The 23,934-nt window shown below is 58.2% G+C and overlaps 1 protein-coding gene across 4 annotated transcripts in view; it reads right to left on the reverse strand.

The window, feature by feature from the left end:
• Positions 1 to 10,418: 10,418 nt before the first annotated feature.
• The window catches only part of MED24 (mediator complex subunit 24), a 38,578-nt gene continuing 25,062 nt past the window's right edge, over positions 10,419 to 23,934 (reverse strand). For 3 of the 4 annotated variants that reach the window (XM_075911727.2, XM_075911729.2, XM_075911730.2), the window contains 10 exons: positions 23,002 to 23,180; positions 22,628 to 22,727; positions 21,579 to 21,754; positions 19,788 to 20,052; positions 19,283 to 19,464; positions 18,771 to 18,864; positions 18,195 to 18,294; positions 14,680 to 14,760; positions 13,986 to 14,134; positions 10,419 to 11,907 (listed from right to left, as the gene is read on the reverse strand). In XM_075911727.2, the coding sequence (XP_075767842.2) occupies positions 11,791 to 11,907; positions 13,986 to 14,134; positions 14,680 to 14,760; positions 18,195 to 18,294; positions 18,771 to 18,864; positions 19,283 to 19,464; positions 19,788 to 20,052; positions 21,579 to 21,754; positions 22,628 to 22,727; positions 23,002 to 23,180 (1,443 nt within the window). In that variant the 3' untranslated portion in view covers positions 10,419 to 11,790. The remainder of the gene's footprint in view (positions 11,908 to 13,985; positions 14,135 to 14,679; positions 14,761 to 18,194; positions 18,295 to 18,770; positions 18,865 to 19,282; positions 19,465 to 19,787; positions 20,053 to 21,578; positions 21,755 to 22,627; positions 22,728 to 23,001; positions 23,181 to 23,934) is intronic. The other variant, XM_075911728.2, reaches the window with a different exon arrangement.

Here is a 23,934-nt window from a genome sequence, read left to right on the forward strand (position 1 = left end):
AGCCAGCGACCGAGACTTTGCCGGTAGTCGGAGCCATCTAGCCCTGCAGCCTGTTACCGAACTAGATGGGACTTTCCTGAGGGGCAAAGGGCGTTGATGCCAGCCCCCCCGTGGGACGTAGCCCTCAACAGCTTTGGCTCCCTTGAAGCAGTTCTTACCCAAAGCTCGCAGGGCCAGCTCAGAGCTCCAGCACCACAGAAGATAGGACAGCTCAGGCGCAGGCATGGGGCAAAGAAGCTGCTCGGTGTCCGTGTCCTTGTCCCCGTCCTGAGCACAGCAGCCCTGCTCCGGGGGCTCCTGCGCAGACACCGGGGGCTCGGCCGTGGGACAGGGTGGGGACGGCAGAGCTGTGGGTGGAGGAGCCCGGCAGCCTCATGTCCACACAGGGCAGCGAAGGGCTGGCTGCTCTGTCCCAGGACCAGTCCTCGGCCTAGTGAACCGGTCTCAGGCCCAGCTAACTCAGCTGGGAGCGAGGGGGCTCTAGCCTGAGGCTCTAGGCATGGTGGCTCCGTAACCACCCTTTCCCCTGCCAGACCTGGGCCCGGAGCCTGCCCACTGCCAGGGCCCTCAATTCCCACGGCAGGCAGGGGGAGTCAGCGCTTCCCGGGAGTGGATCCCGCGCTCTCTCGGCTGAATGGCCAAGCCTGAACGCCCATCGCCCCGGAGAAATACCCCCTCGAGTCTAACGGGCTCCAGCTCAGCCCACCCTCCAGGATCTCTCCGCGAGGACTGACCCACACCTCACCCTGTTGCCAGAGCGCCTGGGGGCTCCCATCCACGGGACCAGACCCTGTACAGGCACCAAGCCAAGACCATCCCTGCCTGGCTGGCAACACACAGGAGAGCTAATGAGATAGAGGAGCGCAGGGCGACGGTACTGGGTCTTAGCAGCCTCACCGTCCGCCCGTTGCTGCAGCCCCTGGCAGGCCAAGGGGAGTTCTGCAGGGTGTCTCCCACCGGAGCACGGGGCAGCCGGGACGAGCGCGCCTGGGGGCTAGTTGGAGAAGGAAGCGCGGGGCGGCCAGGTGGGCCCTGTGAGCCGAGGAGTGGGCGGTACCGGGAGGCCGGCTGGGGGAGGCGGGCAGGGCAGTGAAGACAAGCAGCGAGGGGTTGAAGTGGCGATGCAGAACGAGATGGGGGAGATACAGAGAGAGGGGCGAGAGGGTCAAAGCAGCCCGCCGGCGGCACTGGGCGCGGATACCAGTGGGGCTAGGCCGCGCCGGCCCAGGCCCTGTTGTGTCAGACAGGAGATGTAGTGCGCCGGGGGAGAGGTTTGGCTCACACCTGCTGCTCTGCCCTCAGGTTCCTGAGACCCAATCAGTGAAACAAGGCATCCCCCTAAACACCCTCCAGGGCTAATAGCTAGCAGGTTTAAAACAAACAAAAGGACATTTTTCTTCACACCACACACAACCTGTGGAACTCCTTGCCACATGATGTTGTGAAGAGTGGGACTTTAACCGGTTTCAAAAAAGAACTAGATAAATGCATGGAGGTTGGGTCCATCAATGGCTACTAGCCAGGATGGGTAGGAATGGTGCCCCCAGCCTCCGTGTGTCTGGGGCTTAAAATGGATGACGGGAGGGATCACTTGACGAGTTCCTGTTCTGTTCGTTCCCTCTGGGGCACCTGGCATTGGCCACTGTCGGCCGACAGGACACTGGGTGAGATGGATCTTTTATCTGACCCAGTCTGGCCGTTCTTAGGAGTCAAGATTTGGCTGAGACATCATTGAAACCTAACAGGGCAAGCTGGTCGGTGCCTCCCGAGGGGCCAGCTTCCCAAACCAGGCACAGAGGCACCTCCACTGAGTGTGGGCAGGGCAGCCTGGGCTGCACCCCCTCACTCCACCTCTTGGCACCAGAAAGACGCCTAGAAATCACCCGCTATGGACAAAGGACCAGGCTTCATTGCCAGATTGAACTCTCGGGGGTTGAAAACAGCCCTCGGGAGCTGGCAGGCTGAGCTGGAACGGTGCAATTCTGCGGCTTGGCTCAAACACTCCGTACAAGGTGAGAGTCACACGATCTGATCCCTGGTGGCAGCACCAAACCCGGATGCACACCTCCTCGCTCAGGGCCCTGCCCCAGGGATGGCTTGGAAGTCATCCGCTTTCCTTACAGAAACAACAGAGCACGAAGTCCTTTTCACCGTCCAGGCGGCGCTTGGCTCCTGTTCTCCGGCCACTCTCCGTAACCAAACACGCCACACGGTGGGTGCGTGGGCATCGTTACTCTCATCACTATGCTTGGCTCCCAAGCGGCCCCGTCCTAAGGCGTGAGCCCAAAGTACTTTACAAAAGCAGAGTCAGGACCATTAACCTTGGCAAAAACACCCAGTGTGCACCCCGCCCCCATCCACAACATGCTTTTATAGCTGGGGAAACAGAGGCACAAGGGGGGGCATTCAAATTAGGCACAGTACCCCCCCGTAAGTGGAGCGCTTGGGCAGCCATGTAGGAGAAATTCAAAAGACACTCAGCTGATTAGCAGCACGCCCACAGCCGGCAGCATGTATTTCAACTAGTGGTGCACATCTGCACATGCCTCAGTGCACATACAATTTATTCCGCACATGGATGGAAAAAAATACAGGGAACACTGGTTGTTCAGAGGGTAAACTCCTCAAAGCAAGAAGTGCGCCTCCCACCCACAGTGGGAATGCTGCTGCACACACTAGCCAGGGGTTTCAAACCTTTTTTTTTCTTATGACCCAGTTGAAGAAAATTGTTGATGCCGTGACCCAGCATAATGTGGCTGGGGTGTGGGCTCCAGGGTGAGGCTGAGAGCTTTGGCTCTGGATTTGGGGGGGTCAGGGCTGGGGCAGCAGGGGCCGACCTCGAGCGGCTCCCGGGCAGTGGTGCAGCGGGGGGGCTAAGGCAGCTTCCTGCCTCTCCTGGCACCACAGACCATGCTGCGCCCCAGAAGCAGCCGCAGCAGGTTCCCAGCCAATGGGAATGCGGAGCTAGTACTGGGGGGAGGGGCAGTGTATGGAACCCTGTACGCTTCCCTCTCCCCACACCTACAAGCCGGGCCTGCTGCCGGCCGCTTCTGGGGCACAGTGCAATCTGCGGGGCCAGGACAGGCAGGGAGCTGCCTTAGCGCCCCCCACTGCTCACCTGACCCCCCTGCAGCACCGAGACCCTGAGCCCCACATCCCACCCCACCCCCCGTTCTGGGGCGCAGCCCGTCAATTGGAAGCCCCCGCCTGAGACGTACCATCTACAGCCCCGCAATGAAGAGGATTCTTGGGCTCTGTGGATTCTGCTGGGCAGCTCATGAAAACAGCCTCCCCCCGACCACTTCTGCTCCCTCTTGGACATCGGCAGGAGCGGGTTGCACGGCAGTAACTCTGCTGCGGCTGCTTCTGGCCTCAGCACAGAACGGGGCTGCCATCAGTGTGCCCTCAAGGTTGGTTCCCCCCCGGGGGGAATAAAGTTTGTTGCATGCACCGATGTGCACCACCAATACAAAACACAAACCGAGCTGTGGGCACTCTGCTAACCAGCTGGGCGGGACCCTGAATGCTCCTGGGTGGCCACCCATGCTTGCAGGGCTGCCATGGCAGGGAATGACACCGTTTCAAAGGCCCGACATGCCAGGAAGGGGGGAAGACCCACGGCAGGGCCAGAGGCGGATATGGAGACAGGCAGCTGCCCGGGCATGTCCATCCCAGGCCCGCTCTGCAGCACTTCGGGGATGGAGCCCTGACGTACGACTACCAGAGGTCCAAGGGTTTTCCCTGGGAAGCTGGGGAGCTTTCCAAGATTGCCACACTCCCACCTGACATTTCCAGGCGGGTGGCTGAGGAGAAAGGGAAGAGAGGGCCCCCCCCATCATCATTCACCGACTCCCAGCTGTTCAGACAGAGTGCTCAGGGCTGATTTCTAATGCCCCCCCAGTAGACACACACCCTCCCCGGCACTGGCTGGACCGCCCCGTCCTCAGCTCAGGGGATGGCTCCGAAGCCGGAGGTCGCATTTACATTTCAGAAGCAGGCAGCTGGAGATGCACCCCCAGCCCTAATGCTAACAGAGGTACAGGCCCGAAGGAGCCAGTAAGTCACTGGCAGGACCTGCTTTGTTACCCTGCCCCCAGCCCCGCCATGTAGCCTCTCTTCCCCGCGGCACCTAAACCCCTGACAGATGCCTGCGGGGTTCACAGACCCCGCCAGCGACTGAGCTGTTACCCGTGGCAACGACGGGTCCAAGGCAGCTCTGTTCCTGCCTCGGGCCAGGCGCGTGCAGCCCCGGGCCAGGCCACGGGATAAGCCCCAGAGCGACGCTCAGACCGGGCGCCTGGGCGTTCCCTGGGATCCCTCTGGCCTGGCCCCGTAAGCACGCTCGGAACTCACCACCCGGCTGAGGCCTCAAAACCCGGGGTGGGCAGCAGGAGCAGCCAGGCAGCAGCTGGGGACTCGGCAGGGATGGAGAAGAGCCGGGATCAGGCCCCCCTGCTCTGGAGAGGGGGAGCAATTTGAACAGGGCTCTGCCACCTCTCCTGGTGGAGCAGCAGGGTTGGATGCTGGCTCCCCCATCGCCCAAGGGAGTGCTCCGAGCGCCTGTCTGCAGCCACCCTCCCTGGGCCAGCGCGTCCATCTCCCGTACCCCCACGCGGAACAGCTTCCCCAGGACGGAGGACGGGACGTTGCCTCCAGCTGCCCTGCGAGCTGGTGCTTTTCCAGGTATTCCTGGGGGAGTCCCCCACCCTGCACTAGCAAGTGAGCACAACGACCACGCGGGCACCGACCGGCCGGGCTGCCGTCCTGCTGAACAGGAACCGGGGCTCGCAGGGCGGCGCATCAGTCCGAGGTGTCAGACGTAAGGCCCGCGAGGCGACAGTCCAGCTCTGCCTGGCTCTGAGGCGGCCTTAGCGGCCATTCTGCAGCCGGGGTATGTGGTAGTTCGTTCTCCCCCCCACACTCGCTAGATGACAGCAGCAGCCGCTCCCCCGGCTACCAGAAACGCTCCCCCTGGCTCTCCCTGCCGCCCCTGGTGTGGGGCGCCACCTTTCACAGGAAAAAGGAGAGTCCAGAGGAGGGCAAGACAGCTGAGAAAAGACCGTGGGGCGGGGGAGAGGGCTGAGGCCAGTCCGCAGGTGCGCTCAGAGCGAAGATGGACACCCACGTGCACTGAAGGACGGACACGAAGCCACGGGCGAGTTAGTTTCGATATCACGGCAGCACAGGGGGGGCTAAGCTCTGCCATCGCTTCCAAGGGAAGCCAAGACAATCCCCCCCACTGGGGGTTTTTACGGACAGGCCGGAGAAACACCTGTGGGGGGTGGTCTAGGTTCACTCGGGCCCGTCTCCGCACAGGGGCTGGACTGGATGACCTCCGGAGGCCGCCGGCAGCCCATTTCCACGGGGCGATTGAAACTTCTGAGGAATCCTGATTCAAGCAGGGGGCAGGAAACGTTTCTGCAGAAGAAATCCAGCCTTCAGCCCTGTCAGTTTCCTGCACCACAACAGCTTTTCCACTGATTGCTACATCTCTCTGTAGGCCGCCCAGGGGCCCGGTAGCACCAGTCAGCCACAATGACATGGGGATGGGTAGCCATCACCTCGCCACTGGCTTCTACCGCCTGGGCTAAAGGGGAAACTCCCTCGGCAGGCAGCAGTAGTAGACTGCCATCGTCTGCAAACCAGTCATGGGGGGAACATCACGCAGGTGACCTCACAACTACTCACAGGCCACAGCTCCTACAGGGCTGTCCTTAACCCCCAAAAGGCAAGGGGGTTGGGTTGGTTGCAAATAAATTTCCAGCATGTCGCATCCCTGGCTCCCTTCTTCAGCTGTCACTTTTGGTTTTGGGCTCATCACAAGGTTGGCATGATACGTGGGTGATTCCAGCCCCACAGATTCCTCTTTCACTACGGCTGGGAGAGGGACTTATTTCAGGAGTGGGCCAGACTAGGGTGGGGTTAACAGACGCTCAGTGGATATTCACACCCTGCAACAAAGGGCAGGGCCCATTGTACAGGTGGGGAAACTGAGGCCTGGGATGCCAGGTCCAGCACTGACTCACTGCAGTGCTTGGGTTAAGTCACTTCTGCTCGCTTTCTCCTGTTAACATGCACCCATAAGCTGAGTCACTCCTAACAACCAACACCCTTCCCGTGAGGGCTAAGGGGTCAGTCCCAAAGTAACAAAACCCATTATCCATCACTTCACCAGGGCCCGACTTGTCACCTTGCAACACCCAGGGTGGCCTCCAGCCCCCCAGATCCATGCCATAGTTTCCCTCCTCTCAGGTGACCCAAATCCCAATTCACCGCCACTCGGCAGGTTTGCTCTGGTGAGAAATCCCCTCCCCACGGAGGCGGTAGTTTTGGCTATAAAAAAATCATTCCCGGGACAATCGACTGGGCTGCTAAATCCACTCCCCAGCCTGGCTGGCAACTGGCGGGGGTGGCAGGGCCGGGGGAGGGAGGGAGCGAGCTTCCCCCGAAGACACACCAACGGCCCTCCATTCCCATGGAGTTGCATCATTTTATGACAGCATGGAATCCGGGCTGACAGCCCTTCCTCATTCCTGCGGAAGGGGGATTCTGCAGTGCTGGTTTTCTCCCCCAATTCCCTCGATTACAACAGCAGCCACTTCCCCCGCAAGCTGAAGTGCTTCCCCTTCCCCTATGACACTGCGGGAGGGGTCAGGTGGGGAGCATTGACGTCAAGCGAGTGAGGCAACTGCCTCCACCAGTCACTGCCCCATGAGCAAAGGGTTCCCCTTTTCTATTTTTACATGTCCCCCTTTCTCATTTTCCAAATCCAGTCAACCCTAGGGTGTGTGTGTGTGTGGGGGGGAATCAGCTGAGAGAAAGGGACGCCCCTTTGTAGCCCTCTAACCCACCCTGATTGCTGTGGCCAGATGGACATCACCCGCGCGCGTGCGCCACGACGTGGTCCAATGTCATGTGTTAACGTCTCACGCGCTGGCTCGCTGGGGGAGACGATCCTGCCGTGGCCTGGGCTGTACTGCCCTGTCCCTTTGGCCCCAGGCTCCATCCCACACGCACCGGTGGTAGCAGTCATGGAGGGAGAACGAGGTCGTTCATTCCTCCTCCCTACCCCCACCTGCATCCTCCCTGCTTATCAGCACTTACAGGAAAGCGGCTCTCCAAAACCGGCTCCCTTCCCGTAAGGCAACGCTGGCTGCTGGAGGAAAACGTGGCACGGGGCTGCCCCGGCTTGGGCGGCTCGTGCAGCTGCCCTGGAAGCCCTCCCAAAGCTGGGCAAATATTTACCCAAGCGGGGAAGGTTGGGCGGGAGAGTCCGGAGGGGCAGTGTGAACGACTGCTTCCGATCTGCTTTGCCGCAAGGGTCTTGAGTCATAAAAAGGGATGCGAGGCAGAGGGGGCCATCAACGGCTGCCATCTTGGGTGGGAGGGGCCTCTGCCAACAGCCAAGGGTGAATGCTTCGGAGGAACCATCCACCCCCATCCTGAGCAACTCTGACCGATTTGCTCCTGCCCAGTCCTAAAAGAGGAGCGACACTTCTCATTCCTCTGCTGGCTCCAACCTCCCCAGATGCTACCTGAGCCATTCTGGACTAATTTAAAAGCTGCTGAGAGTGATTTCCTGCAGCAGGGAGTTGCACAAGTTAATTATGCACTAAGAGCAGCAGTACCTTTTACTCTTGCAGCCACAGGAAGAACAAGGAGTAGCTGCAGGGGGAATTGCTCCCCTCCTCCCGCCACGGGCTCCAGGAATGGATATGCCATCATTACAGCCAATAAACCCCTCCACCTGGTTCACAGCCCTTTCGCCCACCTTCCCCCCTCAACCGGGCCAAGCGCCCCAACCCCTTGAAAGTAGCCTGGGGTGATCTACGCCCACCCCCTCCTTTATTGCTGCCCCTCCCCTCTGGAAAACAAGGGTGGGGGTGAATCGCTCCAAGTTACATAACAAGCTTACATCAGCGTCGGGTTCATTATTGTTGCTCTTCGTATCCGCTTGGCGAAGACACCAGACTACAGCCCAGCCTCGGGGCTACACCCAGCGGAGCTGGCTCGGCTGGGAAGCCTGTGTCCCAAATGCCCCGTTATTTGGCTGAGTCAGCCAGGGACTCTCCCACCTGTGTCCCCCAACGCCTGCTGGCGGGAGGGAGGCAGCCCAAGAGGAAGGAAATGCTAATCTCGCTCGCAGGACACACTGCTCCCTTCCCCAATCCCCACAGGAGCGTCTGCAGCCAGCCACGCTGAATCGCAGGCCATGGCAAGACGCCCGCTGGGGTCGAGGCAGCAGGATGGCGCTGTTACCCCAGGCAGAAACGACCACGCCTGGCCAGCTTCCCCTGGTAATCCTTGGGGCCTGCTGCCTGCTTGCGGCTGGCCCTCGCAGGTGTGGAGCACAGTCCAAAGCAAACGGTGCCAGCGGGAAGCTGAATCCAAGATGGGAACTGACTTTCCCCGGCAGGGCTGTGTCAGCAGTATGTTCTGTCCCAGGCTATGCTGTCTCAGCAGCGGCTCACTGCCTGAATCAGACTCGTGCAGGACTCACGGGGGGTGTTCCACAAGGAATCCCGATCAACAGTTCCCGGCAGGAATTTCTGTGTGTTCCTTGAACGGAACTGCTGAGCGATGAACTCGCTTTCTAGGCATGTCGCATGGACAGCCAAAGCAATGGAGACCGCTTTGCAGGGAAGGGGCCCCCGAATCCCAGAAACCTACACCTGGAAGGGACCTCAAGAGGCCTTCAAGTCCAGTCCCCTGCCCTCATGGCAGGACCAAGCACCATCTAGCCCAGTGGCTCCCAAACTTTTCGGCATCACGCCCCCTTTTTGATTGTTAAGAAACCCTCACACACACCCCAAAACAGCAGCAAAACTTGAGGGGGGGGAAAAAAAAAGGAACTGACCGGGGCCACAAAAACAAAATTAGCAGCAAAACTTGGGGGGCGCTGGGATCTTTCGGAAAAGGCTTTCTTTTTCGAAAGATCAGCGTCTAGACTGGTGCTTTTCTGCGACAAAGCTCCGTGCCGGAAAAAAGCGGCAGCCATGTTTATGCTAATGAAGCGCGGGAGATTTAAAGCCCCACTTCATTAGCAATTGCGATACGTCTAATTTACATCCCTTTTCCGAAAAAAGGATTTAGTCTAGACATAGCCCAGGTGTAGACAAGGGCTGGCAGAAATCCAATTTCAAGCAGGGATAAACGGTGGCTTCAGCTGTGCACCACTCGCAGCTAAGCATGTCCGTCGGGCTGAGCACCCAAGGGCCGGGGATACAGGGAACTGCAGAGGAAGGGGCCAGCTACAGAGATGCTAACGAACATTAATATTAACAAGCCCTTCACTGACCGGTCTTGGCATTTTCCCCGCCTCCAGCAAAACGCGATGAGTGAAGAAAAGATCAAGCAGCGAAAACCCAGCAAAGCCAACTGGCGACAAGATTATATGCCAGGCAACTCAGCGCCAGGGATGTAAAATCCCTTGTAATTGGGGGAGTTTACATTTAAGGGGGGGTTGCTCTAAGCCCAGAGGCTCCCCTTCACCGCAGCTGGGCTAGAGCGGCCTTCCCTGAGCCCATCACGGACAGGGACTGGAGCATGGCAGGCGGGAGCTGCTCCAGCCCCCCGCCCCCCAGTCCCTGATGAAACCCAGGGCTGGGCATTTAAAGCGAGCCCCGGGTTATCGAGTTCTGTCCTCCCAGCGGCAATGCCGAGCGAGCGCCAGGGCCAAGGGAACGTGCTATTTCTCACATGCAAGAAAAGGGCATCTCCTGACTCAGTCCAGTGTCGCTGCCTGGCTGTCCCCCCCCCCCTCCCCCCCGGTCACTGGGACCCTAGCCCCGTCCCCTAAACACCGGCCATGCATCGGTTATCAGAAGCACTTTCCCCATCCAAGCCCCGCTCCCAACGCTTCTCAGAGGGAGGGGGAGTATGTGGATGTCCCTGGAAGCTGCTGGCGGGTTTGGGGGCTCTGTCCCTCACCCCAGGCCTGGATGCTGGGCTCCCCCTGCATAGGTATTTTTATTTTTAAAATGGATTGTGTACAGAAGAGCCCCGGCCCACCGATCTCAAAGCAATAGGGCTGCATGGAGCCCAGAGCAGAGTCCAAAGGGGACTGCAGGCCATGCCGACAGATCAGGCTGCTGGCTGGGGGGTGGAATGCAGGACAAGACTTCAGCCAAGGGAAGAACCTTTCTGCTCACTGGCAATGGTGGTTTTCCTGTGGCTGGAGAGGGCAGGCTCCAAGCGCTCTCACTAAATCAGGCAGGTTTTAGGCAGGGAAGAGCAGGCAAGCGCTGCCCCGCAGCACAAGGGGGCTGTATTCTAAGCAGCAACAGAAAAGCAGCCGGCTGAACTGAGAGAGGCGCAGCAGCTGGAAGGGGGAGGGGGCGCTCGCTCTTTGGTTCACTGATTCTCGGAGCCTTGAGCTGCGTGGCGAGAGGAGAGAAATGGCCCAGAAAGCAACCTGCTCATGGGGGTTTATTGTAGGTTTATTCCCAAACGCAGAAGGATCCTTGAACAGCAGCACACACCAGGCACCCTACAGGGCGTTAGAAATACGCCGGCTGGCAGGCAGGAGGGTGAGCGGAAGGGAACGAGCATTTTGGCCTCCAATGGCCAATTCCACGCTGGAACACCCCTCCGGGGACACCTCGCCTGAGGCTGTGAACTCAGCTTGCGTCCCACGGCAGCAGCACGCCTGCCCAGGCCTCCAGGAGGGCGTGGACAGCAGAACGCCGCTGTGATACCTGCTCAGGGCAGGCTGGGTTGAGGGGCGCTGGCTATGGGGCACTGTGGGGAAGGCTCCACGCCACACTATTTGCGGTTTTCCCCAAGCACTAAACGCCACCTCTTCCCCCGGCAGGAGAAGCACCTTGTCTCCAGCACTGCTCCAGCCACTTCCCTTCGCAGCCATGAGGAGAGGGGGTAAATCTAGGAAGACGCCCCAGTTCAGGGCTGCGTTCCCACTGGGATCCGTGCACTCCCCACCGACAGCCCCTCCCAGCTGCACGCGGCCTCAGACGAAAGGACCGATCCCAACAGGACGGAGGCAGGAATCGGCTGCTGCAACGTTTTGTCTGCAGAGCGAAGGCAGCTGAACCGGTTGGCTTCGACGTCTCCCCATGCTGCAGATGATCCTGCCAGATAAGGCTACATAAGGACCCTCCTTCCCCCTTTTATCTAGCAAAAATAGTTACGCCTCCCCTCTAGATTTAGGAACATGGCTTCCGAACCCCCTGGGGTTTGTAACTCGCGGCAGGCAGCACCTCTGCGGCACACACGGTGATGCAGGGCAGCTTCTCAGGTGGGGTTAGGAGGTGAAGGCCCACGACATGGAAGCCGCTGCCCACACCGGAGGCAGGCGCGTCGAGCGGCTGTGGGGCTCTGCTCCAGTTCCAGTACGTGGGACGTTTCGTTTGCCTGGAGTCCAGGACTCGCTCCCAGCCCCAAGAGCAAGTGGAGAAATGGACCCGCTACTGGGCCCCAAGAAAACCATCAACCTCTCAGCTGGGCTTTATGAGAATAAAAAACTATGTCCTGGAACAGTAGAAAAGATCCGAGCATCAGCCGGCCAGCGCTGGGCATTAGCAGGCATCGGGGACCCACAATCCTGCGGGAGCCGGAGACAGCAGCACCCCAAACGCACCCGGTGCTGGGGGAAGCTGGCGCTCAGGCTGCTCTTGGGAAGGAGACACTGCTAGACTCCTGGGCCGCTCCAAGGCTGCTCCTTTGCAATCGCATTGCCCTGGCCCGGAGAACAGGCAGGATCCCTGCGTCCAGAGACGGTCCACGGCGAGCACTGGCGAGCTCCCCCGGGCTTCCCCTCACCCAGCCTCGCATTCACAAAGCGGCGATGGCTTTGGCAGCCACCCGGCGACCCAGGGGCAGGCTGAGATCCGTGATGGCCAGGACAATTTTGGGACTGGACATGGTGGACACTTTCACCAGCTCTGACACCTGTCCGGAGAGAGGGGAGGAGAAAAACGAGTGACCGATGGCGGCGCTGGCGTTGCCCGTGGTGGAGAGAGGGCTCAGAATGGCACACGGCCGAAAGTTACCGCACGCGGTGGGACACAAGCCAGACCAGGAAAGGGAGGGGACCCTGCTGGCAGAGGGTTACATACAGGACTCTGCACCCAACCATAACCTCGCTGCAACATATGGGGCTGCTCCTCGGTACCAGCACTAAGGATGTTAAAACGTGACGAATTGATTAGTCGACTAGTCTAGTGTTTCTCAACCTTTTCTTATAAAGTACCCCTTGGTAAGTAAAACCTATGGTTTTCAGAGACACGTTTTTTCTGTCATTGCAACACATTTGTTTAAACAACTTAATTGTAGCCGGGTGGGCGATGACATTTTTGGGTGTAAAAAGTACAAAAATAAGGAAGCGCTGTGAAACTTACAACAAAAATTCAGTTTTCTCCAAATTTCAGTTGTGTTGATGTATCCCCCAGACTTCTCTGGAGTGCCCCTAAGGGGACTGAAACAAAATACAGGACGATGTAGCACTTTAAAGACTAACAAGAGGGTTTATTAGATGATGAGCTTTCGTGGGCCAGACCCACTTCCTCAGATCAAATAGAGGAAGAAAATAGTCACAACCATATATACCAAAGGATACAATCAAAAAAATGAACAAATATGAAAAGGACAAATCAAATTTCAGAACAGAAGGGGGGGGGGGGAAGGTAAATGTCTGTGAACCTCCCCAATTATCACCTCTAATACCATTAGGTCACAGACATTTATCCCCCCCCCCCCCCCCGCATCCCCCTTCTGTTCTGAAATTTGATTTGTCCTTTTCATATGCGTTAATTTTTTTAACTGTATCCTTTGGTATATATGGTTGTGACTATTTTCTTCCACTATTTGATCTGAGGAAGTGGGTCTGGCCCATGAAAGCTCATCACCTAATAAACCATCTTGTTAGTCTTTAAAGTGCTACATAGTCCTGTATTTTGTTTCAGCTAGACCAGACTAACACGGCTACATTTCTATCACTAAGGGTACTGGTACCTGCTGGGGCTCTTGTACATTTCAAAAGAAGGAATGCGGAACTCCGCAGCCCAGGGCCAGGGGGAAGTCCTCCCCGACTCCAGGCTGCATGGAGCGTGCCTGCTTTGAAATGCACAAGAGTCCCCAGCTGACCTCGGGCTCCATGCTACACTGCATGCCGCTAGCAGCCTGGGGTAAGCTCCACAGCAGCTGCCCCTTTGAAATGCGCAGAGGCAGCCATGGAGCCCGGGATCGGCTGGGGAGTCCCCAGCTGACCCCAGGTTCCCAGGAAGTGCTGGGTGGAGTAGCAGAGGCGGCAGTTTCAAAAGGGAAGCCACCGCATAGCTGATCAGCTGTGTAGTGGCTTCCCCATTGAAACTGCCGTGTCTGCGCCTTTCAAAGAGGCAGCCGCGGAGCCCAGGGACTCCCCAGCTGACCCCAGGGTTCCACAGCTGCCCCTTTGAAAGGCTCACAGGTGACATTTTAAAGGGGCAGCCACTGCACAGCTGATTCGTGGAAATACCCCCTTCCTCCCCTTTGCTGCCTCTCTCTCATAGAGGCAACAAAGGGGGGTATGGGGGAGGGGAATATCGACTAGTCGACTAGTCAAAATACTATAGGATAAGCAAATGCTTATCAGATAGTCGACTAATCGACTAGTTTTTGTCATCCTTAGCCAGCACATCAGGTGCTCAGAATCACAGCAGTGCTCTGCCCATCTCTAGACTCCCCTCAAAGGATCTCTAAGCCCTTGGCGCCACACAGCCCTCTCCAAGGCAGGAATTAGCCCCATTGTTCAGAAGGGGAAACTGAGGCACGGGAGGTCACCTAATGGTAAGGCGGAGAACAGAACCCAAATCTCTTGACTCCTAGTCCCACGTTTTAACCAACTGTGCCCCAGGCAGTGGGACTGAGCTGCTCTAGCGACTTAGCCTTCTCTGTTCAGCTGGGGCCTGTGATACTGGTCGGAGACCCTGCCTCTTATAGCCAGCTTCCCTGCGTCGGCCACAAGCTAACGCTGCAGGGGCAGGACTCACCATGGTGAAGGGCATGAACTGCAGGATGCTCCCCCGGCTGCCCTGCTCCAGGCAGTCCACGCACTCCTCCATGAACCACTGCACGAACTGGGTGTGCGTGCCGGCCGTCTTGGCTCCCAGGATGGACGAGATCAGCAGGAAGAGGTTGGCTGCGAAGGAGGGGAGACGGGCAGCTTCAGGGGCGTATCAGATCGGGATCCTCAACGGGCTGGGCGGGGCCAACAACAGCTGGGCACTGGGGTCTCCTTCCAAAGGACTGGGGGTGGCAGGACTGCCCCATGCTCGCCCGCTCATGGGCACCTCAATCTGCCCGGGGGAGTCAGGCAGCGCAAGCAATGGTGGATCATTCACCACCAGAAGAGCTTTGCAGCAGAAATTATACCAAGCCCAGCCAGCACTTGCTGCCACCGCCGGTGGGAAGGATCCATGCTGTGAGCCGGCCACCCCGGCGGCAGGGACACCCGCCCAGGGGAATCGGAAGGAGCAGCGACTGGGAAGGCAAGGCCAGCTCAGAACGGCATCTCCCTGGCGAGCCCGTACACTGCCCCGACCAGGGGCATCACAGCGCGTCCGGGGGCAACTCTGCCTCTGATGCATCCGGCGCTGCAGGCAGACCCCCGGCCTGGCAGGCCAAAGCCACGCCGGTTCCAGGCCTCTGCTGCTGGAGAGCCTCCTTACCCACCCTGGGACTCACCAAGGACTCTGTTGAGAGGGTCCCTCATGCTGACGGTGTGGAGCTGGGAGGCCGACAGCGAGCTGCTCATGGACCGATCCGCTGCGGAAAACACACCACGGTCAGGATGGCAGCTGAGTAACCCCCCCCTCCCCCCCCCAAGTGGCTGTGCTCAGCTGCAGCTCCCGGCTCCGCAGAGGGAGCGTCACTTTCGCCCCAGGCGAGGTCTGGGATTGCTGCCCCTTCCTAACCTGAATCCAGCAGGGACCAGGGAAAAAGCCAGCCAGACATGGACCCTCCTGTGGGTGTGCTGTGCCCTGCCCTTTGAGGGGTCCCCCTCCACCCACAACGGGGGGCAAATAAGATGCCTTCCCCCAGCCCCTCGTTTATTGCTCCAACAGAGGGGTACTCGGACGCTGTGGAGCAGGAGCCAGACTAGCGATCAGCGTTACCCCAAAGCGCCACGACGGCGTGAATTCACTTTCATTTCCTACAATCTACTGTCTGTTTGAGAGAGTTGGTGTCTGTTGGTGTGTCCGTCTGTCCATCCGTTTGTTCAAGAACCCCTGCTAAACGGCTAAGAGCCAGGAATCCCAAATCTGGTAGGCAGCTTCCTCTGCTCCTAACTTAAAGCCAGGTCAGGGTTTGGTTGTGCCAGGACAATGGGATGTGCCTAGAATGGGACTGGTTTTCATCAAACGGAAAGGGAGGGCTGTGATAGAAGGGACAGTTATACTCACATATGACCACAAGGGGGCAGCAAACACTCGTGCCTTCAACAGCCCTGGAGCAGCCGCTGGCTGGCCAGCGCAGCCCCCATGATGCTGGGCTAGCTCCAACGAGCAACGCTGCCAGCCAGGTTGTGTGGCCCCTGCCACCAGGCTGGCTCTGGGGGCAGCTGCTGGCTTCCCCCACCCTCTGCCATGAGTCCCCTCACAAGCACACTTCCCACCTCCTGCCCGGACTCCTGCACCTCCTACCACCTGCTAAGCCTCCCCCCTCTCCCCTCACCTCCTGCCCTTCAGGTGCTCATGGGACTTTCTGAAACCAGCAGGACTGGCAAAGTTTAACAAAGTTTATTAGATGCACCTGTCATTATTTCCCCAGCAATCCGTGCCAGATTTGGTTTGAGTGGTGGCTCTGCACCAACCCGCAGTCAAATCACGATTAACACAAAGCAGCAGACGATTTCTACAGGGCCTTTCATGCCAAAGTACTTGACAAAATTCAACTCATGCCCAGGAGGTTGCCTGTTCCAGAGCCTACGCGCCCTGCTTGTAAGGAGGCAGAATTCTGTATCAGACACAAAGTTTGACCGAGACACTAGAGTGACCCCTGAAACTCTTGGGCAAAGGACCATGGGATCTAGAATAGCCAAGGCCGTCTGAACCTCAGGGTTACAACTCAGCCAAAAGACGGCCCATTGGACAACACAGCACAACCCACTCCCCTTGTTCAGTGCCGGATAACAGCATGTCACATGTTGGCTCATCAACCTCACTTCCTACACCAGCTTCAATTTTCCCTGGAGGTCTCGCATCCAACTATCGATTGGGCCTAACTGCCTGGCTTCGGAGATCACGCAGGCTCGGACAGCTGGCTAAGGATGATCATAAAAAGCATCTTCCCACGCAAACAGCTCGAGAGTTTCGGGTCACGTCAGGAAACAGGATTTACAAATCACTGCTCTGTCATAGCGAATAGAAAAATTCCTAAATGTTGCTGAAGAGACACACTGAAAGGAAGTACAGGAAAGACAGTGAAATAAGGGGAAAACCATACAGGGGCCACGTGTGTCTGAACAGCAACAAAACCATCAGAAACTAAAGGTTTAAAGAACACGTGCAGAAAGCAAACTAATCAACAGACCGATGGGGCTGAAGAGTTGCAAGAGCATCTCTGATTCACCTCAGATGAATCTGCACAAGCATATTTCTGACCTGTAACATCCTGCAATCTATTACACTCCCTCTGGATAAGTCAAGAGCCCAGGATGCATTTCCTGTTGGCTCTGTTGCAACCATTATTCATCCACACACCAACCATAAACCGTTATGTTAAAGGAGACTTACAAGGGGTTCTTGCATTTCGCTTCCTTTAGTAAAAGCCACTTCACATGCTTCCATATTTACCGGCAGGAGCTCAGGTGGAACAGAGGTGTGTGTGGGGGGGGGGGGCCCAGGGGTCTCTGATGCTGACAGAGATCTTCAGCCCCTTGTGCAAAGGGCGGAAGTGATGAAGATTTGACCAAACCCTTCCTTATTCCAGTCATGCATTATAAAGCAGAAAACTGCCCAGTTTACACTGCTGCTCACCTATGCGACCTGTTTAGTGAAGTCTCTAAACCTTCCTTGACTCCCTCGCCATCTAATTCCCCAACTGGGGTGACAGCACCTCCGTGTGCCAGGGGCTGTGGCTTTCGGAAATTCTCCTCCAAAGATGCTGGGCGCTATCTGCTGATCACTGCTATGGAACTGCTGTGCTACTAACCAGAGGTGGCTGCATTGCGTGGGTAGGCAGGGGAGTCAAACTGCGGAGAGAGCTGGAATCCATAAAGTGCTGAGCACACCCACTGCCAGGCATGTCAGCTGCCCGGAGTCAGGAGTGAGACACACTTTGAGCTTATACAGCAGTTGGCACATTCAAATGTTACGCAACCAGAAGATTTGCCCGGCTTTGCTCGGGTCCTCACTCAGGTACGGTTTGTGTTTTGGAAAATAAAATGACAATGTCCAGGCTGCATTTGAGTCGTCGCTCTGGGGTGGGGCTGGAGAGGAGGGGGTCAGTTTGCAGACTGCCCCAGGGAGAGAGGCACCTCTCCATGGCTGCTACAGCTCCAGTGGGCACAGCCGGGGAGGGGGGCATGTCTCCTGGCCGGGGCAGGTCCAGGCTCACCTGCCTCCTGCCCTCTCCAGCCAGAGTGAGGAATGCAGCAAACTGGGCACTTCCCCCTCGCTCCCGCATGAAGGGGAACAGCCGGCAACGTTCCTGTTCTAATCAGAGGAGGGAGCCTTACCCCCCCCTTCCTAAAAGGCGCCGGGGGCGGGGGGGGGGAAGTGGGTCGGAACACAAAGCAGTCTGGGGTGGGGGGAGGAGCCAGTCTCTTTCACCTGCCTGAGGGGAGGAGCCAGCCTCTTTCACCTGCCTGGTGATTCAGTCTCTTTTCTCTATGGTTTTATGAGAACCAATCTCATTCCAGGCCCGTCCCAGTGCCCTGGCACAGCCAAGCCCTGACTCTGCGTTAAGTTCGGGTCAGAGGAAGCTGCCTACCAAGCTGGTGGTCCTAGCTCTTACCGGTTAGGAGTTCTTGGACAGACAGACAAGACTCTCTCGAATGTATTCCAGATGAACCCGTGAGGCAGGCAGGTCAGTTTCAAACCTCCCCCCCCCACCCCCCCCACCAAACCGAGGCAATGAAGTGATGGGCGGAGGCCAGGTATCATCCGTGCCCGAGTCAGGAACCGAACTGGGGTGCCACCCCCAAGCCAGCCCCCAGGCCACGTGCCTCTGGGAAGTGCAGCCACAATGTCACTTACTAGGGCTGGACAGAACATTGGCTTCCTCCTCGTTGGAGCTCAGCAGGCGCATGAGCTTGGAGGGCTGGGTGTCGTCCAGCGGGAACAGGCTGATGTAATCCTGGGGAGGGGAAAACAGAAGATCCGACACATCCACTCCGTTGCAAGGCAGGGCTGGTGCTCTCTGTGCCACCCCCAGCACCAGGAAGGTCTCCTGGCTTGGCTGCAAGCCACGCCGGCCTCACCGCGGCATCCCTTCTGGGGGGTGGGCGCAGGCGTGTGGCCAGGTTGGGGGGAGCTTGCATGGCAGCAACCAGAAGTGTGGTCCAGCCCCGTGTGGAGCAAACACCCAACGCACACGTGCAAAAAAGGAAGAGACTAAACTTCACCAGCCAACTCCAAAGTGTCCCCAAGAGGGCAGACCCCCCCTTTATTAGAAACCCAGCTCTCTCGAAAACAACCCGGCTTCCTGCCCTCCCCGAGTGGCTGTTACAAGGGTGTGCCCAGACAGACACTGTCCATACGACATAGATCCATGCACCCTCCTCCCAAGGCATCCCGCTCACTTTACAGCCCCTGCCCCCTCCTCCCCCGTACCTCAATGTCCTCTCGGTGCCTCTTCTTCTGCCTGGCCGATGCCTGGCCCTTGTTGTGGGAGGAGTAGGAGCTCAGGGCACACCAGACAGACAGCCTAGTGGGAGAACCGGGGAAAAGGAAAGCCACGTGAACTGCAGGGGCAGGTTCCCTGGATTCAGTATCCTTCCCTGCCCGATTTGCACCTCAACATCACAGCCGACAGTGAGCAAGAGGGGGGCAGAGTCATCGTTAGCAAGTGTCCCCAAAAGGACCCAGCAGCTAATCCCCCGCTCCCCAGCTCTACCCCACTCACAGAGTCCAGGATATTTCATGCCTCCTGCTAGCTGCTAGCCCAGTCTGATTGGCCTGGTCATAGCTTTGAGGGAAGGGGCAGTGCGCAGAGCAGAGGACTGGACAGCAGGACGCCTGGTTCTAGTCCCAGCCATGCCACCAACTTGCCAGGAAAGCGGGGTCACCTCCAGCAGGGAACCCCTGTCCCTAACTGTGCCAAAGGGCCCCAGGCGTTCCCTTACTTGGCAAGGGCCTTGCCAGGCGGGTCCATCAGGGTGTGCCACTTGGAGGAATCCGTGAGCAGGCTGGGCAGGATGTGGCCCAGCAGGGATAACGTCAGCTGCTGCATGTCCAGGCAGAAGATGGAGTAGAGCAGCTCCACCGCCCGCAGCGTGTGCTCCTTGCGGGTTTCCTTCAGCAGCTCCTGCAAGGAGACGGGGTGGGACAAACCATGGAGCGGGGACGGGGCTAGCAGCCCCAGAGCTCCTGCCACGGATACCGGTGGCCACAGTGGTCACTCCCACACCTTACGCCAGCCAGGGTGCCCGCCTCAGACGCAACCCACACACATTACGTGTGCACCTCCGGAAAGGGCGGCCACGGGGAGGCAGTGTAACATAATGGTTAGAGCGGAGCTCTGGGAGTCACGCCTCCTGGATTCCCCTCCCAGCTCAGCCATCAATTTGCCATTCCTGCCCCCCTCTACACACCCGTGCCTCAGTTTCCCCACCTGCAATGCATACGTACCTTGACTAGGTTGTTGCAGAACCAGTAGACGCCCCCCATGTGCAGCAGCGTGTCGAAGATGTGGATGGAGCGACTGTCCACCCAGCCCTTCTCCAGCACCTTGGTGAACACGCCCGTCAGCACCTCTTTGATGGGCTTCTTTGGGGGCAGCAGGTTCCAGTAGGGGATGGGGTCCGTCCCCGTGGAGGGGAAGCGGATCTGCGTGGCTGTCTGCTGCAGGACGTCAGCGCACATGTGCTCCAGGATGGAGCTCATAATCACCACGCTGGGAAGCGGAGACACGCGGAGGGGGCAGAATGAGAGAGCGCCCGCGCCCACAGCCCGACTCCTCCCCTCCCACTCAGGCGCCTCCCCCGGAACATCCCTGGGGCAGCTACTCTTGGGAAAACACTGGTGCTTCTTTGATTGCAGCAGCTCGAGGAGGAGGAGAAGCCAGCCCTGTGCGGCCGGCCAGCTCTCCAGGGCCCAGCTAGGGAACCGCTGGCACCAACTGGCTCTGCTCTAGCTAGTCCTGGCTGACAATGTAAATTAAGTTGTCATGGGATAAGAGGGAAGGTCCTTTCATGGACTGAGAACTGGTTAAAAGTCAGGAAACAAAGGGTAGGAATAACTGGTAAATTTTCAGAATGGAGAGGGGTAACTAGTGGTGCTCCCCAAGGGTCAGTACTAGGACCCATCCTATTCTACATATTCATAAACGATCTGGAGAAAGGGGTAAACAGGGAGGTGGCAAAGTTTGCAGACGATACTAAACTGCTCAAGGTAGTTAAGACCAAAGCAAACTGTGAAGCACTTGAAAAAGATCTCACCAAACTGAGTGACTGGGCAACAAAATGGAAATGAAATTTAATGTGGATAAATGTAAAGTAATGCACATTGGGAAAAATAACCCCAACGATACATATAATACGATGGGGGCTAATTTAGCTACAACTAGTCAGGAAAGAGATCTTGGCGTCATTGTGGATAGTTCTCTGAAGACGTCCACGCAGTGTGCAGCGGCCGTCAAAAAAGTAAACAGGATGTTAGGAATCGTTAAAAAAGGGACAGAAAATAAGACGGAGAATATCTTATTGCCCTTATATAAATCCATGGTACACCCACATCTGGAATAGATGTGGTCTCCTCATCTCAAAACAGATGTACTGGCATTAGAAAAGGTTCAGAGAAGGGCAACTAAAATGAGCAGGGGTTTGGAACGGGTCCCATATGAGGAGAGATTAAAGAGACTGGGACTCTTCAGCCCGGAAAGGAGGAGACTAAGGGGGGATAGGATAGTGGAGTGATGTGGAGAAAGTGAATAAGGAAAAGTTATTTACTTGTTCCCATCACATAAGAACTAGGGGCCACCAAATGAAATGAATGGGCAGCAAGTTTAAAACAAATCAAAGGAAGTTCTTCTTCACACAGCGCAGTCAACCTGTGGAACTCCTTGCCTGAGGAGGCTGTGAAGGCTGGGACTAGAACAGGGTTTAAAAGAGAACTAGCTAAATTCATGGAGGTTAAGTCCATAAATGGCTATTAGCCAGGCTGGAATGGCATCCCTGGCCTCTGTTTGTCCGAGGGTGGAGATGGTTGGCAGGAGAGAGATCGCGTGATCATTACCTGTTCGGTTCACTCCCTCTGGGGCACCTGGTGCTGGCCACTGTGGGCAGACAGGACACTGGGCTGGATGGACCTTTGGTCTGACCCAGTCTGGCCGTTATGTTCTTATGCCTCTAGTGCCAGAGAGCCCTCTCCTCCCCTCGGGAGACCAGGCCCCAGCCCCATGGCTCCCGCCCCCCGGCTCACCGCTCATTGTAGAACTGCAGCGTGTTCTCGCTCTGCAGGGACGTGGCCAGCTGCCGGATCATCTGCAGCGACTTGTCTCGCTCGTCCAAGCCCAGCATGCGGACGTGGGCCACCAGCCAGGCCATGGCGCACACGGCCATGCTGCACACCTTCCCTTTGATGTTATCCGTGATCTTCTGCGGGCGAGACAGGGGGAGGCGGCTGAGATGCTGCACGAGACGCACCTGCCCCCCCGGCTAAAGACACTGCTCCCTTCCACATCACTGGGGCTGAAGGGACAGAGCCAAACCCACCCCCCGGTGCAGCTTCATCCATTTCAGGGGGGATGAGTCCAACTCCCGGGCTTGTCCAATGCCAGGCAAAGCACTGCAGAGTGGGGTGGGGTCATCCAGCTGGAGAAACTGAGGCACAGAGAGGTGCAGCTCCTTGCCCAAGGTCACAGGGCCAGCAGCAGGTCAGAGGGCAGGGAGCAAGGCAGGTTTCTGGAAGTGTCACCTCTGGAGCTAAGTGCTGACGGGCAGGAGCCCCCCTTCGCAGTCAAGTGTCATGGGATGGGGGGGGAGAGCTCCCCGCAAAATCTGGACCCAGCATCGCAGGGCGAGGGAGAGCTGAACTCTGTCCTAACCGAGAGTTTACACCCGCACCCGACGTTCCTGGCAGGAGACACTTGTGAAGGCTGAGCACGCGGATCCCACTTAGGAGGTCCCAAGCGGGATTCCTGTGTCTCAGTGAAACACTGCCGAAGGGTGCTGGACAGCCGTTCTAGACAGACTTTTACAGGCCTGGTAACCCGGGGTTCTCTGACTCCCACACGTCCCCCCGCCCCCCCGCCGAACCCCTGCGGAGGAGCAGTATCCAGAGCAGGAACCGCGTTCCGCCCCTGGGACCAAGGAGGGGGACGCTGGTACCTGCCCGAGGGGCGACTCTGCTGTGGACATTTGCCAACCTGCCCTCCGGAGACACCCGGCCCAGGGGTGTTTGGGCCTCGGCTCTACCCTGGCCGGGGAGGGTGGATCGAGGGATACGGGGAGGCGCCAGCGCGGCGGTACCTGAATGGACTCGAAGGTCAGCACGCCGTTCTCCCAAGCATTGAGGATCTCCAGGATGGCTGCCGAGATGCTCAGACACGCCTCGTGCCACTTCATCTGCCTGCCGGGAGGGGGGGGGGGGAGAAACAAGGGAAACCTGGTGAAGGGCCCCGGAGCCACGTCAACGTTCACTCGCGCCCCTCCCTGCCCCAAGAGGCTAGTCAAGTACCGGCGGCAGCCCGGGGGCCTGCGGGAGAGCACCGCAGCCGGCCCTCCGCCCCGGCAGGGTTCTGCGAGCTGTTCGGGAGGGGCAAAGCCTCCCCCCTTTGGGACGCTAGCTCAGCCCCGGCTGGGTTTCAGGGTCCATGGGTCCCCGCCCACCCGGCGCGACGTACACCAGCTTCATTTCCGAGGAGCTGTTCAGCAGCGCCACCAGCGACTCCACCTTGGTCGAGTCGGGCCGGAAGCAGGGGTGGTCCGGGTTGAGGATCTTGCCCTCCTCCGGCATGCAGGTCTGCATCCAGGTCTCGAAGAACGGCACCTCGCCAGTGGGGCTGGACTCCGAGAGGATCACCTGGAAAGAGACCCCCTTAGAAAACCGGGGCCGGAAAGCAGAGCAGCCCAGCCCACACGCCGCTTGCAGCCGAGGCCACGGCAGCACCGAAGGGCCGATGGGGCTGGTGCTCGGTGGAAAGGCAAAGCCCCGTGGTTCCGGCCAGTTCCAATGCGGAGAGTTATGCTCTGCCCTCCACCTGCCAATCTCCCCTGGGATTCTCCTTCCCTTCCCGCTGCACAGCTCCGCCCCAGAGGTGGCTGCATTCGGAGTGGAAGCAGATCCACCAGCCCCTAGAGATTCTTGAGTGCACAGAGCCCCCGGATCGGTCTAAGGAGCATCCCTCACTTCCCTACATACTAATTACTCCAGGACCCTGGCGACGTTTCGGACAATGCACCTGTGCCCAGGAAATCCCGGCAGCCAAGGACTGTCCTGGGCAGGTTTGCTGGCACGTGGAATTTCCGCAAGGTCCCCCGGTCCAGCGCACAGCAAGTCTAAGCCTCTCTACAGACACCAGCACACAGCATGGGGGCGTTAGGAAGCGGGGCTGGGAGAGGAGCCAGGCTCTCTGCCCAGCAGGTTCAGGATAGGAGGGAAGTACCAGACCAGTAGCTGCAAGGGAGCCCTGAGATCATGCCAGGGACTCAGCCAAACCAACTCGCAACTCAGGATTAAACCAAAAGAAACCTGTGGAGGGAGGAGCCATGCCCCACCCGAGTCCTGTTTCACTAGCCCCCCCCCGCTCGCCTTGCCCAGGTATCAGCTCCCTTTA

This window comes from Pelodiscus sinensis, chromosome 29 (assembly GCF_052426305.1).
Source record: "Pelodiscus sinensis isolate ZL-2025 chromosome 29, ASM5242630v1, whole genome shotgun sequence".
Taxonomy (NCBI): Eukaryota; Metazoa; Chordata; order Testudines; family Trionychidae; genus Pelodiscus; species Pelodiscus sinensis.